General features: G+C 54.7%; 5 protein-coding genes across 5 annotated transcripts; 4 read left to right on the top strand and 1 right to left on the bottom strand.

Annotated features, from left to right (window-relative positions):
* Positions 1–1,555: 1,555 nt before the first annotated feature.
* On the top strand, positions 1,556–2,937 carry C8A04DRAFT_38182 (glycoside hydrolase; the record flags this gene model as incomplete). The annotated part of the gene is made up of 3 exons (XM_062784147.1): positions 1,556–1,698; positions 1,750–1,898; positions 1,955–2,937. 3 exons carry the CDS (start codon positions 1,556–1,558, stop codon positions 2,935–2,937), a joined length of 1,275 nt encoding a protein of 424 aa, XP_062635888.1.
* A 7,075-nt stretch (positions 2,938–10,012) lies between these two features.
* On the top strand, positions 10,013–12,403 carry C8A04DRAFT_38181 (fungal-specific transcription factor domain-containing protein; the record flags this gene model as incomplete). Its single annotated transcript, XM_062784146.1, has 6 exons — positions 10,013–10,124; positions 10,284–10,406; positions 10,475–10,805; positions 10,898–11,411; positions 11,522–12,010; positions 12,152–12,403. The coding sequence occupies 6 exons, from the start codon at positions 10,013–10,015 to the stop codon at positions 12,401–12,403; spliced, it is 1,821 nt and encodes a 606-aa protein (XP_062635887.1).
* Positions 12,404–13,283: 880 nt separating this feature from the next.
* C8A04DRAFT_38180 (uncharacterized protein) lies at positions 13,284–13,794 on the top strand (the record flags this gene model as incomplete). The annotated part of the gene is made up of 2 exons (XM_062784145.1): positions 13,284–13,318; positions 13,413–13,794. The coding sequence occupies 2 exons, from the start codon at positions 13,284–13,286 to the stop codon at positions 13,792–13,794; spliced, it is 417 nt and encodes a 138-aa protein (XP_062635886.1).
* Positions 13,795–13,920: 126 nt separating this feature from the next.
* Positions 13,921–15,326, bottom strand: C8A04DRAFT_13138 (uncharacterized protein; the record flags this gene model as incomplete). The annotated part of the gene is made up of 3 exons (XM_062777600.1): positions 13,921–14,577; positions 14,663–14,800; positions 14,901–15,326. 3 exons carry the CDS (start codon positions 15,324–15,326, stop codon positions 13,921–13,923), a joined length of 1,221 nt encoding a protein of 406 aa, XP_062635885.1.
* A 1,384-nt stretch (positions 15,327–16,710) lies between these two features.
* On the top strand, positions 16,711–17,514 carry C8A04DRAFT_29786 (uncharacterized protein; the record flags this gene model as incomplete). The annotated part of the gene is made up of 2 exons (XM_062781131.1): positions 16,711–16,848; positions 16,936–17,514. The coding sequence occupies 2 exons, from the start codon at positions 16,711–16,713 to the stop codon at positions 17,512–17,514; spliced, it is 717 nt and encodes a 238-aa protein (XP_062635884.1).
* Between the last annotated feature and the right edge of the window lie 899 nt (positions 17,515–18,413).

Here is an 18,413-nt window from a genome sequence, read left to right as displayed (position 1 = left end):
TACAAAATAAAGAAGACAACGGAGCATAAAGCAAGCCATCAGGAGTGTAAATCAAGGTTTTGCAAGGATAGACTCAAATATTATCGATACTGAAGTTAGGAATGGCTGTGACAGTAATAACCATCAACCCCTATCAATGCCATACTGACAGTTTAGACCTAGGGTATCTGTTTGCATGTGCATTTTTTGGCCAGACTCCCCCACTTGCCCGATTCCCCCAAGTCGATTTAGAGATCTGACCTTCCGCATCGGGCAACCCCCCAGAAGGGAACCAGACCGGCTCGTGGCGGGTGCCTGGTGATCTGGCAGTCGGCGAGGGGCGGGGCGCATGTCAGTGCCGTGTGCGGGGTTTCTTGTTTTTGGACTCTTCACTAATGTAGTGGAGGTTTGGATTTGGAGGTTTGATTGATGTTAACTTTTAGGGTGTGGGAGATGAGAGTGTGTGTTGTTTCATCCATTTGAGCAGCTTATTGGCTCTGGGTTTCGACCATTGTCACGGGCCTGGCTCAGCAGCCGATATGAGAGGGACTGGTTCAGCTTGGTAGGTGCGATAACGATTAGGTTTTGTGGTGGTGGTGGTGGTCGCAGATGCAAAGGGAGGTTGCATTCTGAGGAGATGACCTTTTTGGTCTTTTGGTGCGTGAACTGGGGAGGTTATCCCCGCAGTTGGGTGTCTTTGGCCCTCGTTCCCCTAATGAGTTCAGAAAATACACTCTTCCGTGGAACTTCCTTAATTCCATGATCGACCGTGGCAAAGGGTCATTTCGGGGGCCGCCGAGTGTTAGCCAGAAAAGTGACCTGTCCAGATGGCCATCTCGCCTGTCAGGCACCACCCTACCATCTGAAGTAACCTGCTTGCTTGCATGCGGGGCGCGGGGGATGCCGGTGGATGACACGGTTGGTTCATGGTGGTAAGGACACGCGCAGGAGATGTCAGGTCAGGCGTGCACTCCTTTGACATAACAAAAAAAAGGAAGGAAAATAACAAAAAAAACAGGGGAAAATAAAAAAAGCCCGGAATATTCCCCAGAAAGCCTAGATGGTTCCCCAGAGACAAAACGACGCCTCCACATCCGCGGCAACGTTGCCGAAGTGGCCAGGCCGGGTCAGGGGGCCCACGAGAGGATACACGCCGGGATAAGGCCGTCGGCCGTTGGCGAATGGCCGCCTACCCGGCCCAGATAGCGGGATCATGGTCGTGGTTGGTTCCCTGTCAAGCGCTTGGAGGTTGACTTGGAGGCTCTTGAGTTTAACGTTGGATGAAGGTGGGATGGGTGGGATGATGACCAAATTCCCCGACCGAGGAACGGAACGCGTGAGCGGGTGTCTGAGAGGGTGCGCGCATGAGGACATGATACCGAGTGGAAGATGCGGTCCTGTCCTGAGGACACATATGGACGGGTTGGGTATATTAAGAGTCGTCGATCCGGACGGGATGTTGTTTCTTTTCTGGGATCCAGGCTATCATCGTCAACCCGGTTGTTGATTCTACGGTGCATCCTTTCACACTTGTATATTCTTGTTACATTCTCACTCTCCTTGACAACATCACACGATGGTCCTCTCCCTCACCAAAGCCGCGCTGGCCGCGCTGTCGCTATGCGGTCTTGCTCAGGCCTCGCCGTTGCCGGCTGCCCAGACGGAGGTCCAGGCCCGGCAGTCCTCGGGGTACAAGAACATGGTGTACTTTACCAACTGGTAAGCTAACCTCTGTCTAAGAGCCCATATGAACATCACTAACAAGACCAGGGGTATCTACGGCCGCAACTACCAGCCTGCTCAACTGCCGGCATCCCAGCTCACCCACATTCTCTACTCCTTTGCCAACCTCCAGTCTTCCGGCCAGGTCGTCCTGTCTGACACCTACGCCGACCTCGAGAAGCACTACCCTGATGACTGTACGTCCTTCTTTAAGTGATTTTAGAAATGTTAATCAATACTAACATGGCAATAGCCTGGAACGACGTAGGCAACAACGTCTACGGCTGCGCGAAACAACTCTTCCTCCTCAAAAAATCCAACCGCCAACTCAAAACCCTCCTCTCCATCGGCGGCTGGACCTACTCGACCACCTTCCCAGCCGCCGCAAGCACCGACGCCACCCGCGCCCTCTTCGCCTCCTCGGCCGTCCGCCTCCTCGCCGACCTCGGCTTCGACGGCATCGACATCGACTGGGAATACCCCTCCGACTCCACCCAAGGCGCCAACTTCGTCGCCCTCCTCAAGGCCGTCCGCTCCGCCCTCGACGACTACGCCTCCCAGCACGCTCCGGGCCACCACTTCCTCCTCACCATCGCCACGCCCGCCGGTCCCGCCAACTACGCCAACTACCGCTTCCCCGAGATCGCCGCCCTCGTCGACTCCTTCAACCTCATGGCCTACGACTACGCCGGCAGCTGGTCCAACGTCTCTTCCCACCAGGCCAACATCTACCCCTCCTCTTCCGCGCCAGACACCACGCCGTACTCCACCGACAAGGCAGTAAGCGATTACATCGCCGCGGGCGTCCCCGCATCCAAAATCGTCCTCGGCATGCCCATCTACGGCCGGTCGTTCGAAGCCACGGGCGGGCTGGGCAAGACTTACACGGGCATTGGGACAGGCACCTGGGAAGCGGGCGTGTGGGATTACAAGGACCTGCCGAAGTCCGGAGCCACGGTGCAGGTGGATAGCGCGGCGGGGGCGTCGTATAGCTATGATGCGGCGAGTCAGGAGCTGATTAGTTTTGATACGCCCGAGATGATTGGGACCAAGGTGGCGTATTTGAAGCAGAAGGGGCTGGGCGGGAGTATGTTTTGGGAGGCGTCGGCGGATAAGCAGGGCGGGGATAGCTTGATTGGGACGAGCTTTGGGGCGTTGGGGGGCGTGGAGGCGGAGCAGAATTGGTTGGATTATCCGGATAGTCAGTATGATAATCTGAAGAAGCAGTTTGCCTAGGGGGGAGCAGAGGGATCAGGACAGAGGGAGAGGGAAGAGGGCAGATGGGGGAGGACGTTATGATCACGATCTGACGGTGAGAGGGTTCGGTTGTTGGAGTCACCGACCAGTGGGTTCTTACCTTCGCTTGACTCCCATTTTTGTATATTTTCTCTTTTCACTTCTCTGTCTTTATTTTTGTGTGTTTTTACTTTCAACCTTCACTTCTTGTTCATACTAGGGCGGGTATCACTCGTTTACTCTACACTTCATGTACATACTCATTCGTTTAGCCTGACCCGAAGCAGCCAGGTGGTCAATATACGCTTCACATCTGTATAACTACCTATGTCACGGGACAACCCCCTGACTCAAAACCCCCGAGACCCATCGCAAGCAAATAATCCACAACCCTTGCTGCTCGCCTGGTCTCCGATCTCCACCCGGATCGGATCGAGAGGCTTGGAATCGACTCCGCCATCTCCCTGACATGATGATCCCGTGCTAGGTAAGAACCCAATCGTTGACGTTGGTGAACTTGTCGTATCCGGCCCAATCAGTCCATCTTGAATGCTGTAAAGTCCTCACCGATGACCAAAACGGGATCCAACGCCACGATCGATCGGTACTCTGCACAGTGTTAAATGCAGCCTGAATCGCATTGTTTGCCCTTTGTCCTCGTCATCGATCCCCCTTTACCAGGGGTTTTCAATGGCCATGGGTCATCTCTCAACCCGAAACCCATCGAGATCTGACCCGACTAACGGAACGCAAACAATGCATTGTATTCGTACCCCCATGTCCTGCAAGCACCCGTGCAGGTACCCGCCCCCTGAGATCCTGCCGTGTTGTTTGTCCATCCCGTGACTTGACGTCGCACAACCGCCTTCCCGTGCCGGACGCCCGGAGATTCCAGGATACCTTACTACCTCTGTATTACGTAGTTACACACTGACCGGAAATTTATTTTCTTTGTCCGTGACTCCGTCCCGTCTTTTCCCGTCCTCGCACAACAGCCATGCAGGTTCGATGGCCAGGCAGGTCCCGTTACCAGGACCGCGGTACCGACTACCAAGACACGGGATAGACGACACGGGATAGAAGGGTGATGGAATGGGGGTTAGGGGATTTGGCGAGATGCATTCCCGTGCCGTTAACGGTTGGGTGTAACGAGCGGGAGGGGGAACAAAGAAAGGATTTGCGCGTTTGTGGTGTTTTTAGCGGGCGTAGTAGAGGGGATTAGTTCGAATGTAGCGACAACAATCGGAGTCAACCCCGATTCAACCCTTAACCGCGGTGTATTCCAAATTCCCAGATGCAGGCGGAGATCGCGATGACAGGCAGCTGTCCGACATAGCGCCAGGGAGTGTCCAGGCTAACTAGGATATCCCGCATGTCGTGCAGTGTGCGATCCCATCCGGACGACGATACCGCGAAGCTTGTCGGTCCTGCGCCCGTCCAAGGCTGGGGTACTACAATCACCACAATTGGGGCAACCTCAACGCCGTAAGCACCTCAGCTGACGCGACCTTGAATCTCGTTCGTGCTCCAATTGCCATGGCGCCAGTACGTGTGTGTGTCCAGTGCATAAGAACGAGAGTAAGCCCCCCCCAAAACCCCTATTTCAGCCCGATGACCACCGAAAGCCAGCACCAGCTCACTTCGCGTCGTACAGCACAAGGGTCAGCGATCCGAACCATCTCATCACATTCCAGCCGCTGCGTACCGTACCACAAACCGGGCAACAACGCCACCGGCGCAAGCGAGCGTGACAAAGGCCACTCACCCACCTACCCAGAACCAAGGCCTCGGGTCGGCTTTCTGTGTGATGTGGCGCCTCGCTTTTTTTTTGTGGCTGTCCTTGCTATTGTGTGATTACATGGGTGGGTGGGTTGGTACATAAGCCTTGGGGGCTTGTGACGTGACGTGACGTTATGGATGGTGGTGAAGGACCCGAGACAATCACAGATGGTACTTTTCTCTTCTTTTCAGCTATGAAGGGGTAGAACGGGATTGAGAATTCGGTGTCTTTTTCTGGAAATTTGTTCCGTGGAATTGTGACGGATTCGGATGAAGTCAGTGGCGCAACTCTTGTTTCTGCGTTAATTTGACGTAAGACTTACGATAGGTTGTGGTGGATAAGAGGGAGGTTATGTCAATGTTGGTATTCGCGTAGAAAACAGTCAGATTCCATGGACGAAGTGTCAAACCTCAACCAAGACATAGGTATTTAGGTAGTTAATACACTCAAAGAGGACGTAGCCCTCGTGCCATGAAGACTGACTGCGCCAAAATACTCCAGCGACAACAACGGGGGCTAAGGAAGAGTCAGGAACATGTATGTGACCCCTTGAATTGTTCAATGATCAGTTGATGTTGGACGTCTCAGTCCCGCTTTAACCCTACACTACCGACCTTGTACTTTCCACCGCAAGCTAGAGGCCAGTCTTCTGTACCCTCAACACCATCAAATCCCTCTCACATGTACCTCTCAATAAGTAGCAGCCACCACATTGTTCAAGGCAGGAACCAGGCTATGCAACGTCTTCCGGAGTCGCCGGGCCACCATTAGGGTTAACTTCCGTGCGAGGTATTGAATTCGTAATGGAGCTCCAAACGTAGCTGGCTGTCTCACTATACTTTAGCAAACATTCCCCCCAGCCCTCCGTTCGCTGGATGCCGGACTCTTCGCATACCTCCTTTGAGTCGCCGCCGAATTCCCTACGATTCCCAAGTGATAGCGTATGACGGAGGTTCGAGACTTTTAGGGGAGTCGGGTGGATCAGTAAAAGGGGTTGGCACGGCTATCACTGAATGCGGAATCCCGCGAGTGAGGGTTTGTATCCGCAATCACCAAGTATACTAGGAAGAAATGATGTATCCTTGACCTAGGATAAGTGGAAGCATGATTTTAGTTTGATTTTGCAGACCTGTAGACAATGAACGAGGACCAAGAGATAGGTAGACATCATAACGCTAGCCACAGGTTCGGGCTAGGTGATCGATATAGTACCCAATTCCCTGGAGATGTGACCTCAAGAAGGTACCTTCGTCAAGCCGCGGGTTTCCGCGGAACTTCTCAGAAACCGATGAAGAGTGGCTCATGCAGCGACCATCTCCGCGGCCTCACGTCGTCTCCATTTTACAAGTAATTCTTCGGACCTGTTTCGCCATCTCTGTCGCAAGCATGGTCATTTCGAGCGAGAGGGCCGGAAAACTCTCTACATGGCTACTCATCTCACCCTCAAACAAGAATGAAGCGGAGGTCGAGGTCATCGGAACAACACCCCCAAGAAGACGACAAGAACCTTTCGGGGCCGCTAAGAACAGCATCACGGCCATTGGAGTTGTGGGGTGAAACAAAGATTCAGAATCTTCGCACCCCCACTGGATGAATGTTAGCCGGGCACACACCCGAGGCTTTTGCATATGTTTGCCTCTATCTGTATCCACTGGGGTTAACTCTTTCGACTGAAACTCGCTGCAGAACGTCAGGTGCATACTATTAGTAGCCTCAAAAATGGTCAAACTGAGACCTACGTAGTGGTGCATGTACAACCCAAGGCTGTCATTCCACACCATTGATATCAAAATAACAGTCAGGGTGCGTGCCCGCTGAGTCATCCTTCGGTTCCCAAATCTGTTGCGTTTTTTTGTTTTCAATAATTAACTGAGCTGACGTCGGCTCAAACCGGCGAGGAGAGTTGACAGCAGGTAACACGACAGTCTCCGCCCAGTCGAAGCAAAGAACTTTTGCTTGCTGTCGTGTATCGTGTCACTTGACCTTCCAGTTTCTCGAAGACAGCGAACCTAACAGTTGGCGGGGCTGGCGTTTTTGCCGATGTAACACGGGGACCGACCGAGCGGTTTTCTTTCATGTGCTCGTTTCCCTAGTGGGCCGCCGCGGCCAGTTGGGACTTGACAATCCCACCTTGGCCCCTTCAACGCGCAGAAAATCAATCTCGCCATGCAAAGGCAAGGAGGGCGGAAGATGCGGTGAGCGGTGGCAGAGAGGCCAAGGAGGGGTTTTTTCAAAGCAGTTGGAAGAAAGTCGCCGTTGGCGATTTGATGAGGACACTTCAGGGCCAGGTTCCCGAGAAAACCCTAGCTCAACGGCTTCAACCCCCCGTCTGTCCTGCTTCGTGGTTTTTGCGAACGAATCACCAGGCATGGCCGTACCGAATACTACCTTGTGAGTTGGACGCCCGAATAGCGTCGCTTTTGAGAATGCAGGCCCTGATGCATACCCCTGAGGAAGGCGGGGCCGGTTGCTGCAGGTCAACCAACATCCTCGGTGCTCGGTGGAGGAAGGAGATGTTTTTTTGCCTCGTCGTAAGCAAAATATTATGGACTCGGGAGAACTGTGGCTTGTCCGATGGCGGAGAAGGGCAGAAGTGGCGTCGGGCGGGAAATGGTCGGTTCTCCAGGCTGTTTTAGCCCCCATGGTCCATCCCGCCCGGTTTCGATTCTGGGACAGCGGATTGGACCGACCAGAGAATTCCAACGACGCGCGCCAACTCTAATCACGATCAAAACGGCTATGTGGCTGCTGTGCTTACCGAGTGGGAGGGCGATTCAGCAGCTTGTGTGACCCAGCGTGGGCGGGATTCCTCCGCGCAATTAGTTGCGACACGCAAAAAGTTGGAAGGAAAGATCGGCGCATTTTTTTTCTGCAGCAAGGTGCATGAACCCACCAACCCAACTGCAGGCGCGCTGCACGGGGAAAGAGGAAGGAGTCGCCTGGGGCGTGAGAGCGTGGCTCCCCTCGGTCCAGTGCGTGGCCAAAGTTTGGGTCGATGTACCATCTCTGTGTGGTGTGAGGAGAGGGAATCTGCTGGCTGACGAGGCAGAGCAAGCGAGGCGATAACGTGAATGTGAATTACGGAAGATAACGCGGGCAACGCCGGCTTGCGGGGCGCGGCTCTTTTGCGGCGTCGTATTTCCGAGCCGTCATACTATTTGTAGAGTCTTCATCTCTTCAGCTGTTCTTTTGCCACGATGCGTTCTTCAGCGAGTGGATTCTTGATGGATTGCCGCGTGGGTGGAAATTGTTTATCATGGCGAGCAACATTGTGGGAGTGAGGGTGTCCTGGTAAGCCCTCTGAACTGCAAGGGGTTTCCCCTCAATCCATCCATGGCGGTGAAGGGGGCCTGGCGTTATTTGCAGGGGATCGGCAACGGCGACTTATGGACCGGGGCATGACCGAGGTCGTCCGCTGGACGGTCGCTGTCCACGCCGGTCAGTTACGTTGAGAAACGGACAGGGCGCGGGGCTCGGCCTTCAGCCCGGCATCCTTGGTTGGGTGTTTTGCCTTGGGTTGTTCATAGAAATAGTCAAGAAAGAGAAAAGTTTCCCCTAACGGGCAGCATCATGCGACGTTTTCTGTCTTGCGTGTTACGTGTTGGACATTGGCTCAGATTGGGTTGGCAGTGTACCTGCAGCCAATGGTTGCAGCCACCGTCAATTGCACGGCCCGCCTGGGCGTTTTCTGTCTCGTTATGGGCGCCGGCGCAGGACCAGACGGACGGGTGCGGGAGGCACCTTCCAGCCAAGTGTGGAGCTAGGTTCCTCTAAGCATGCAAGATAGATTGGGTGGGTCAGCCAAGCAAGCCACCAAGCTGGTCTCAAGAGCAGTTCGTGGCTCGTCTGATGGAGACCCTCCAGTTTTGGCAATGCTGTGCAGAACAGGTCTTGTATCACGACAGCAGAAAGCTGAATGCGGTAGCCCGGGGGGGAAAAGATATCCGATTGTGGGTGGTGGTTTGCCTTTTGGCCAGCTTGGGCGAAGAACGGGGTCGTCGAGACAGCATTCGAGTGCGCAATCGAGCTTCCCGCTTTGGGATGTACCAGGATCAAGGATTTGTCCGGATCAATCCCGGTTGCCGATCGGCCGCTAACAATGGGAGCGTGGGGCGAGCATGGGCCAGGTTCAACCAGTTTGGGTCGGGCATTGCACCACGACTTCCTTTCCTATCCCGAGAACGCGAGGGCAGAGCCAACATGCAGGAAGGAGCCTCAGGCAGTTGCAAACCGAACGAGGAAAGAAGGGACCCGCGAGAGCCATTTTTCGTTGCATCAGGCGACGGTTCGTCCGCAAGGTAATTATTTGAGGCAGGAACAACCTGAGGCTGCCCCTTGAAGAGCCAAGGGCAGGTACCATGTTGAGCGTGGCTGCTCCGGAGATTTTTGGAAACGATTCAAATTTGGCGAAATCGTGAGTGGACTGAGCATGGCGATCGCAGCGCATCATGCCGGGTTCCTCGCCGTCAGCAGAATCTCCTCCGGCGCGTCACAACGGCAGGTGTCACGGCTCAACCAGCATGCTCAGCACTTACCTCCCCACCACTTCCAAGGACCGCCGGAACTGCCGGTCGTCTCATGGTCCCACCATGTCCATGTTGACTTGTGGTTCTCATGTGGAGCCCGAGCAGATCGATGCGGATGACGGGATGGGTCCGATGGGCCGGGGCAGCACTGGGATTGGGAACCACGAACGGCTCATGGCATAGCCGGGAGAAAGGGTACTCTGCACTGGATGCTCTGGAGGGGGAGGTTCGATCGGGGGAGGGGCGATTCTCTGGCCCAGAACGCCGAAAAGCCATGATGCTGACCATGAGAGACAACGAGGGGTACGAAGTACCAGGGATGGTCGTGGGTGTTCGCGTGTGTTCCCCCATGTCCTGGTTACCCATGTTCCATCCTCCCCCCCCCCCCCCCCCCAAAAACTTAACCCTCAAGACCCGCAGAAAATTGCCCCGGGTTTGCCAAAATGCGGAATGCCAGCCACCTTTCGCCTCGCCCCAGCTGTTGGCCACACAACCCGAAATCAAACCGAACAGGGAAGGAAACCTGCGGCGCCGCCCGGCGGAAACCTGACGTGCTTAACCCGTGGGCTTGTCCCCGAAACCCTGCAGAACGAGGACAGGGAGCAGATCCCCTCATGCCAGATTTATAGTCTGGCGAACCCTGCAAGGTTCGCGCAATCCAGACCCGGTCCGTCCCTCCCGCACTTGTGTCTAAAACTCATCCACGGAAAAAGTGTCAAGTTTCAAGTGTCCGAATCATCGACCGACCATCGCCATCTCGGGGCTCTTCATGGCCGGCCACAGGCGAACAGCAAGCAGTCACGCTGGGGTTGGCGGCTCCGGTCAGCCCAGACAGTTGCCCGGCTCGGCGTGCGAAGAGTGTCGCAAGCGCAAGTTGCGATGTAAGCATCACTCCAACTGGCATTACAGAAACAGATGAAAGGCGCACGAGACGGCAGCGATCCTACGTGTTGAGACGGCGGATGGCGCTCACCAAAAGGGTTGGCGCGCGTTGCTGTTCGTCAGATTTTTGACGCTGACTTGAAAACCTCAACCTTTAGGCGACCGACAGCGCCCACAGTGCGGGACCTGCGCCGACGCCGGTATCGTGTGTGAGGTCAACAACAACAGACTAGCTAGAGGGCCGAAGAAAGGTGACTTGAAGGCGCTTCGTAGTCGAATAGGTGAGCCGCTCACTCCTCCATCACGCTAAATCCCGACAACCCTCGGTGCGCATTTGGAGTAAGTTCAGGCACTAACATAAAACCCCGCGCGACAGTCGCATTAGAGCGACGCCTCAGTCTCGATCACGGCGTCGAAGCCTTGACGCTTCTGACAGACGACTCGACCCTGGCGACAACAACAGCGGACAACCGAGCGACCACATCGGGATCAGAAGGAGGCTCCCCGCCACTAGTATCACCATGTCAGAATCCGATGGGCTGGGACAGTGAGATGCACGTCAAGGTTCCTCCATTAACCCCGACCTCCGCGCCTCTCAGCTTCTCGACATTCAAGTTTCCGCCGACCCCTCCATCACCAGTAGCAGGCACATTCGTTGATGACTTGATGCGGGCAGACCTGTAGGAAAGATCTCATTTTATCTCAGTTTCAGACATGCCACGAGTCGTATGTTTCGGTCTCATCGCGCTAACGACACGTCACCTGCCAATAGCGATCAGCTGTACTTTGACAGAGTCCATCCCAATGTCCCAATATTCAACCAGTCTCGATACTTTGCGAGGGCGCGCCAAACGCCCCCCTTGGACCGGCCCACCTACATGCTCAGCCTCCAGTACGCCATGTGGACCCTAGCCATGGCGATGTCGTCTCAGTTTGAAAGCTCCCGCGAGCCGCTGTACAAGGAGACGCGACAGATGCTCGAAGCTCTTGATTTGGCCGATGACGATCTGCAGCCAGTGCGGATTGAGCAGATACAAGCCTGGCTTCTTGTGGCGTTTTACGAACTAGCGCGCGCCAGCTATCGTCGCGCTTCAATCAGCGCCGGGAGAGCGTTCCGGCTCGTTCAGCTAGCGCGGCTACACGAGGTCGACAGCCCATCCAACCCGACGGAGGAAGAGGATCCTGTGGTCAAGGAGGAAAAGAGGAGGACGTTCTGGGTGGCGTATTGTCTGGACCGGTTAATATCAATGAAGAGCCGTGGGCCTCTGACTCTGGCCGAGGAAGTGGTACGTCAACTCCCGTCAGTTTTGCTTTTTCGTCGCTCGCGTGGATGATTCTCATGGATCCCACGTGGTGATTCCGAACCGGTTACTAACCCACGGTGGCGTGATACTAGGTGTGTACCCGGCTACCCTCCCCGGAGCTGGCCTTTCAAAGCGGTCATCCCATACCGGGCTGCTTTTTGCCAGAGGCTATCGCGTCAGGAGAACACAACTTTCTTTCTCCACTCGCTGAAGCCGCTATCGTGGTTACAGTTTGTGCTCGTCCGCTTGCCCACAGTCAAGCGGCTGATGTAGAACGGGCGCTTGGGAACCAGTCACTTGACTTTTGGCTCCGCCACGAATGGCTCGACAGCATGTTGACGCGGACTCTCGACTCTCTGTCGATCAATACCCCTGTTGTTTCGGCTATGGCAGACCCGATGGTCTTTTTCGCCTTCATGATTGCCCACGCAACGACCATTTCACTCTGTCAAATCGCCGAGTCGACGGGAATAGACGGGAACTGCCGGCCGACACTAGTTGAGTATCAGAATCGGGCAATGCGGGCGGCGCGGGAGATTGCGAGAATGACCAAGGCGCACGAGCACATTGGGTATTTCAAGGTGAGACATCTTCCCCAACTGACACAAGAACTCTGTTGGGCGAAACATCACAGACACACCCCCACCAAAGGGTGCCCCTCTGTCAATCGTGTGAGCTGTCACCATACGAACCACGAGGCTAATGCAAGGATCCAATGACAGGCCCACATATTCATGCCTCTGGCGGTGTCGCTCGGGGCGTCACACCTCGCTGCTGACCGTAAACGCCGCGTCGGTGAACGGTACTCGTACCATCCCAGCCAGGGCTTAGATGCCGAGACCGAGTCAGCGCTGGACGGTGAGCTCGAAATCTGCATGGACGCGTTGCGGAAGATGCAGAGTTTCAACCATTTGGCGAGGGAGCACTTGTCGATTTTGGAGTCGCAGGAGTTTGTTTTTGTTGGCGGTGTCTGAGCGTCATTTTTATTTTCCATTTTCTCCTGGTTTTTCTCACGTACATGCGATATACCCAGTTTATTTATTTTTATTATTTATTTTCTTCTTTTTTTTTTTTTTCATTTTTCAGCTCTTACAGATATTTATTATCTTTTTAGTTATCTTTCTATCCCCTTTCACCCGGCTCATTTTGGGTTTCCCCGGCTTCCCTTGGTACCCCAGTTTCATTCATTTGGGTTTTCGGTTCCTCGGACTAGAACTGGGGCATGGCGCTCTACGCGCATTCCATCGCTAGAACGTCAGGTATTTATGATTGACGAGGAGGACATATGGACCCGACGGCGCTCGGGTCGGAACTCGGCATAGCCTGGAACTCCGAAAGGCGGGTCCGGCGCGAGATGGTACGACACGGAAGCGGACGGCAAGGAAAGGGTCGTCCGATGGCTCCGACAAATGAAAAGCTGGATCGGATACCGTTTTAGGAAAGAGAGCATGGGCTACGCTGGGCTACGCGCGGCCCGAGGGCGGGGTCTTATTCAGCAAAGGACATACCTACAGTAACCTGCATACCGGATGAGTAGGAACTTACGTCTTAGAAAGAGATGATTAAACTCAACTCGGGTTCGTTCGCTATGCTCGGGCTGTGAATTTGATGCCTGAGTGGGGTGCGCACTGCAGATAGATGCCTGTTGATGATGCGTTAAGACCCGTGGACGTTCGGAGCTCGGCATTGAATAGATGCGACTAACTTCGAACCTTTGTCATCCACAACAGGTGAGGGGAAAGACGATAAATACCGGTCGACTAGCCAGTTCATTTTAGCATCCCACCATCACCAATTTCAATCACCTGCTTCTACGTATTCCATCAACGCAGAACCGCTTTACGTCACGCCAACATGTCTACCCCCGAAGAGATCCAGGCCGCCAAGGCGTACGTGACGTCTTCCATTCTCCCGCCCACTTGATCATCCCTCAAGAGTACCGTGGTAATTAGAAAACAACCCTTTCACTAACATACCCCGCAGTAAATACGCCGGCCGTCCCCGCGAAGAAATCGCCATCCTCTACGACTACGAACTCGCCAACGCCCCTGGCAAGTCCATCGTCGGCCTCGACCTCCGCTACGCGCCCGGTGGCTGGAGCCCGCCGCACAGGCACGCGGGTGCGCAGGCGGTCGCTTATGTCCTCGAGGGCGAGTTCCTCAGCGGGATGAATGGGAACCCACCCAAGGTGTACAAGCCTGGTGAGAAGTTTGTGGAGTTGCCCGGTTGCCATCATACCGTGTCGGATAATGCGAGCATGACGGAGCCGATGCGGGCGATTGTGGTGTTGATTGTGGATACGGCGGTGTTGAAGGGGGAGAAGGGGTATGCGGCGTTGACGGAGATTGATGAGGGGTGGGAGTAGATGTGGATTTAAGCAGGATGGTGGGATTGAAAATGGGCAAATAGATAACGAGGCTAAACAGTGGTGGAATAGACGCAACTCTGTGTAAATCGTACAATATGGTCCCAAGATCTGCGGTGTGTGTGCCTAGAGTTTCCCCTCCACCTTCTTTTCCTTCTCCGTCTTCTCTTTCTCCGGATTGCCTGTTTCATTAACCCCCTTCTCCTCGGTCTTCTCCCCATTCTCCGCATCCCCAGTTGCCTCTACTTTCTCAGTCGTCTCTGCCTCCTCCCCCTTCTCTATCTGAGCAACCCCCTCCTCAAACAACGCCGGCTCCAACTCCACCATCCTCTCCCTCGCCTGCCCAACCATCTCCCTCAACGCAGCCCGATTCTGCTCAAACAGTCGGAACCCCAACTGCTCCTCCTCCACGACCCCATCATCCAACGCCTGCGCAATCTCGGCGAACCGATCACCCCACAGTCGCCACATGTTCGGCCCATTGCCATCCGCCCACCGCTTCCAGCGATGCATCCGATGAAACGGCAGCTGGTTGCGCACGCAGTTCTCATCAATGGTCGCGCCGGCCAGCAGGATGTACTGTGCGGCGGCCATGACGTAGCAGTCGAGCTTGGTGGGCTGGTGGGACGGGAACCCGGGCTCCAGACCCAGGGTGAGCACGTAGCCGATGCGGGGGAAACAGTGGATATACAAGTTGTTGAAGCCGGCGCTGGTGCAGCGGGCGCTCAAGGCGGCTGCGCTGACCCAGCGGGCGCAGGCGGCGTTGAAGTCAAGCAGGTTGAGCTCGTCGGTGAGGGTGTAGGATTCTACGTGGGGTTCTGGAGGAGGGTTAGCGTTCTGTAAAGGAAAAAGAAAGGAAAGAGAAAACTCCAGAAAGAAAGTAAGGAAAGGAGCGGCAAAGGGGTATGGTAAGCTCACCTGTATACGGCATGGCGTGAGAGAGCTCCCAACCAAACAAAATCTCGTTGCTCCAGATCTCCGAGTCGACCCATGAGAACTCGGAAGCCTACAGGGTATTGTTAGCACTATGCTGGGCGAAACCGCAATGCAAGCGCCCAAGGCACTGCGGTTTGATGTCATAGCTAGAATATCGAAGAAAAACGTACCAAAAACACCTTGGCAGTCCGGCCAGGCAGATCTCGGAGCGCCTGAAGTAGCTCGACGACCTTCGTTTGCGCCGGATCGTCGTATGGAGCCCGGAACGCGGCCTCAAACACCTCACTGTAAAACAGGCACAGGTACCCCGTCCAGCCCTTGTGTTTGCCGCGGAACCCGTTGTATAGGGGTAGGTATACCTCCTCATACAGGTTGTCGAAGCGCAGGGCCATTTCGGCGGAGGTTGGGCTGCTGCCCTTGTCGTATCCACACAATTCGGGGAGGAGATACTCCTTGAGCATGGCGGCGATCTTGAACACAATGTCCTCCCCTTCGGGGCTGCTCAGGATCGCGTCCAAATGGGGGCGCAGACCAGGGAGCACCTCATCCCCCTCGTCGTAGATTTTTTCATCGGGAAGGAGGTCGAGGGTTGCCATGTCTAGTGTTCAATTAGTCGTGCGTGTAAAGTGAAGCAGTTTTGGAACAATATGTCAATGTAGTAAGAAAGCAAACGGGAAGTGTGTCCGGAGAGCGAAGGACCCGTGTGGCGATGGTGGAATTTTGAGAATAAAGTCTCTACTTTTGAATGAATTGCAAGATGCTTTTCCATTGATCGGATCTGTAAGCAGGAAAGGGCAGAAATAGTAACTCGGCAACCAAGGGAGGCTTTGCTGTTGGTGAACCATCTTTCATTTGGGAAACGAGGAGCACACCAAGTATAGGGGGGTACCTCTGATTGGCTGAACCTGGTGAGTACTTCTGCAGTTGGTTCTGCACTGCTACAGTCCCACACGAGTGGGGCTAGAACTAAACTCCAAAAGGTGTGGCAGACCATCACGGCGGGTAATTAGCCGCTGGATACAAGGTCTGCACCATGAATTGATGAAAGTCTCCGCCCCCAAGCGGCTACGCGCCTAGACTGAGACGAAGCAAGCCAGGCCAGGCCACACTTGAAGGCCAGTCACATCATTTTGGAACGGTGGTAGGATTCCAGGAACATGACCGTTGAGGTTACATTGCATGAGTTCATGCATATTGGCCGTTGTTCCGACGCGCCTCACGCCTTGATCTTGTAGCCCGGCGGTTTGGGTGGCCCCAAGGTTCCATTGAGATGGTCGGTCGAGGTATTCGGCCCTCGGAAAAGTAGTCAACCGCGTCTCTAAAAATAAGGAACATGCTATGAATCGCGTTGAACCTAGCCGCACTACGGCTATTTCAGGAGATGGCATGGTTGTAGGCGCTGGGTCTAGGCTTGGAATTCTCAAAGTCGTTCTTTCGTTTAACGCCCGCACTGTGCTACTGACGGCCGCAAGATGCAACCCGTCAATCGCTGTTGGGCCGGAGCCGTAACGCGAGGACCAATACTAGTGGAAAGTCCTGGCTTTTCTGGTGTCCCGTTGTGATTGAGGTTCCATTATAGCTCCATCTCTCAGCGAGGCGGCTGTCTGAAACCAATGCGCCTTACTGTGTGGTAGGTAGGCGGTAGGTGTGAGGTAGAGGGCCAGCCCAGATATTGCGGCCCACCAGTGATGAAGTGCTCAAGAGAAGCAACCATAGTAACGGCCAAGTCGAACCTCGTGTTTGGTCAGGAAGATTGATAAAGGGGATCGGCTTCCCTATTCTTTCAGATCATGCCTGGTCAACTGGCACACGCTTGTCCCTACTCCCAGACCTGACTTGCCTCTCACTGCCTGTGATCTCCGAGTGTATCCGTGAGAAGGCCTGATTTTTGGAATCTGAGCTGAACAAGATCCCATCTAACTGCGTATCTTCTACTTCACGCAATACATTACCTCACTTTCGACCACTCAATCCTACACGATGGGCTGCGGCGACTCCAAGCTTGAACTAAACCCGGGAGATATCTCTGGCACTGAAGGGCCACGCCTGGCTGCTGATGTTCCTCGGCCACGAGTACCCAACGACAAAGTCAACTCGGCGAACACACCTGCTGGATTTGTAAGCTCGATTTTACCCCTTTCTGTTTCCTCTCTGTGATTATGACCTCAGTCAACACACACTAACCTTGTACCCCCTGAAATATAGCAATACAACACTCCCCGCGGCAATCTCCAAATGGAGCGCGTCAACCAAATGGTTGGCCAAGCTCCCGATGCACCCGCCAACCGCCTACGAGAAGGCAGGTTCCCCAAACACTACCGCAACCAGGAAGGCCCACGCGACAACCGCCGTCACAACTTCAGTGGCTTTGAGTCCGGCCGCCCCGGGCAGGACCCGCGCGACCCGCGTGATGGCAGGCTGTACGAGTACCCCGTCAAGACCATGGGGCAGCCGCAGCCCCTGAAGAACACCTTCAACTTCGCCGAGCCGCCGGCCACACTGCAGGAGACCATGCAAGCCACGCAGGCCAACCACGAGCACTTAGGTGATCTGGACTATGAGCCGCCGAACGATCCGGGGGCGCTCCGGGCGGTCACCAATAAGGATGGGCAGGTCATGGGCGTGATTTATCATCCGGCCGGGAATCCGAGAGGTTATGAGCGCGCGAGGATTGAGCCATTGGACGCCCAAGGTCGGGCGGAACAGGCACGGTATAGAGAACAGAAGCTGGCATCATCGTCGACTTGGCCGCGGCGAGGGCCGGAGCCGTCAGTTCCGGAGTAATGTCGTCGGCTGGGAGGCGGACCTGGTGTTGGAGGTTGTATTTTGTGTTACTTTATTTAGGGCCCGGTGCTATGTTTTGGTTTCGATAGGCTGGCCTTGGATCTTATGCCTCGAAAGCGGGCGAGTGTTTGGGTAATCAATATGCTATTCTTTTCGTTGCCAAAGAAGTGCGGATTTACATGGCAAGGACCTTGACAGCCCGTCCCTCGCAGTCAGTGCAAATGTAGGATGCGGAGTCCATCTTGGCCGTTAAAGCAATATTTCATCGGCAACCACGGGTGACGGATTCTGAGTTTCACCCGCCCCGGTGCCTTCCATCCCAACTCACTTTCCGTTCCTTCCTGGAAACATCCACAATCCCCCCATATAACCCCCTCCCGCGGAGTTCCTGCCACCGACCCTCCTAAGAGCCAAACACACCGGTGGATTGGCTCAGCGGCATTGGGAGTAGGTCTGGCCCCGCCACTACCGTCGTAAATCGAAGTGGCCCCGGGTTCGATTCCCGGGACCAGCGAAGTAAAAGCCCCCCGCGGGCTTTTCGTAACCACCGACCACTATCCCTCCGGATGGGGATAGGGTTCCGTGGCGAGCTTTTGTTCGTTTTTCATTGTCATCACTTAGACTTATTGAAGTAAGCCGAGACCGGAATTTCAATCCGCTGATTTGTTTCCTTATTCCTAGTCATCTATGCGTCATCATCGATTTTTTGGGTTGGGCTTGGAAAAATGACTAGTACGACGATCTTGGTGGTTGGGACTACAAACATTACAATAACTCGAGATAGCCTCAGTACTGGATAGAAACTAGAGTCAAAATACCGGCCGCGGGTCAGAGACAAGGTGGTGATTTGAAACATTGTTCACGAGATCCAAAAGTGGCCAGTGTGTAAATACGATAAC

Source organism: Dichotomopilus funicola (assembly GCF_033296635.1).
Source record: "Dichotomopilus funicola strain CBS 141.50 unplaced genomic scaffold C8A04scaffold_43, whole genome shotgun sequence".
Lineage (NCBI taxonomy): Eukaryota > Fungi > Ascomycota > Sordariomycetes > Sordariales > Chaetomiaceae > Dichotomopilus > Dichotomopilus funicola.
This window is presented reverse-complemented; position numbering and strand designations above follow the sequence as displayed.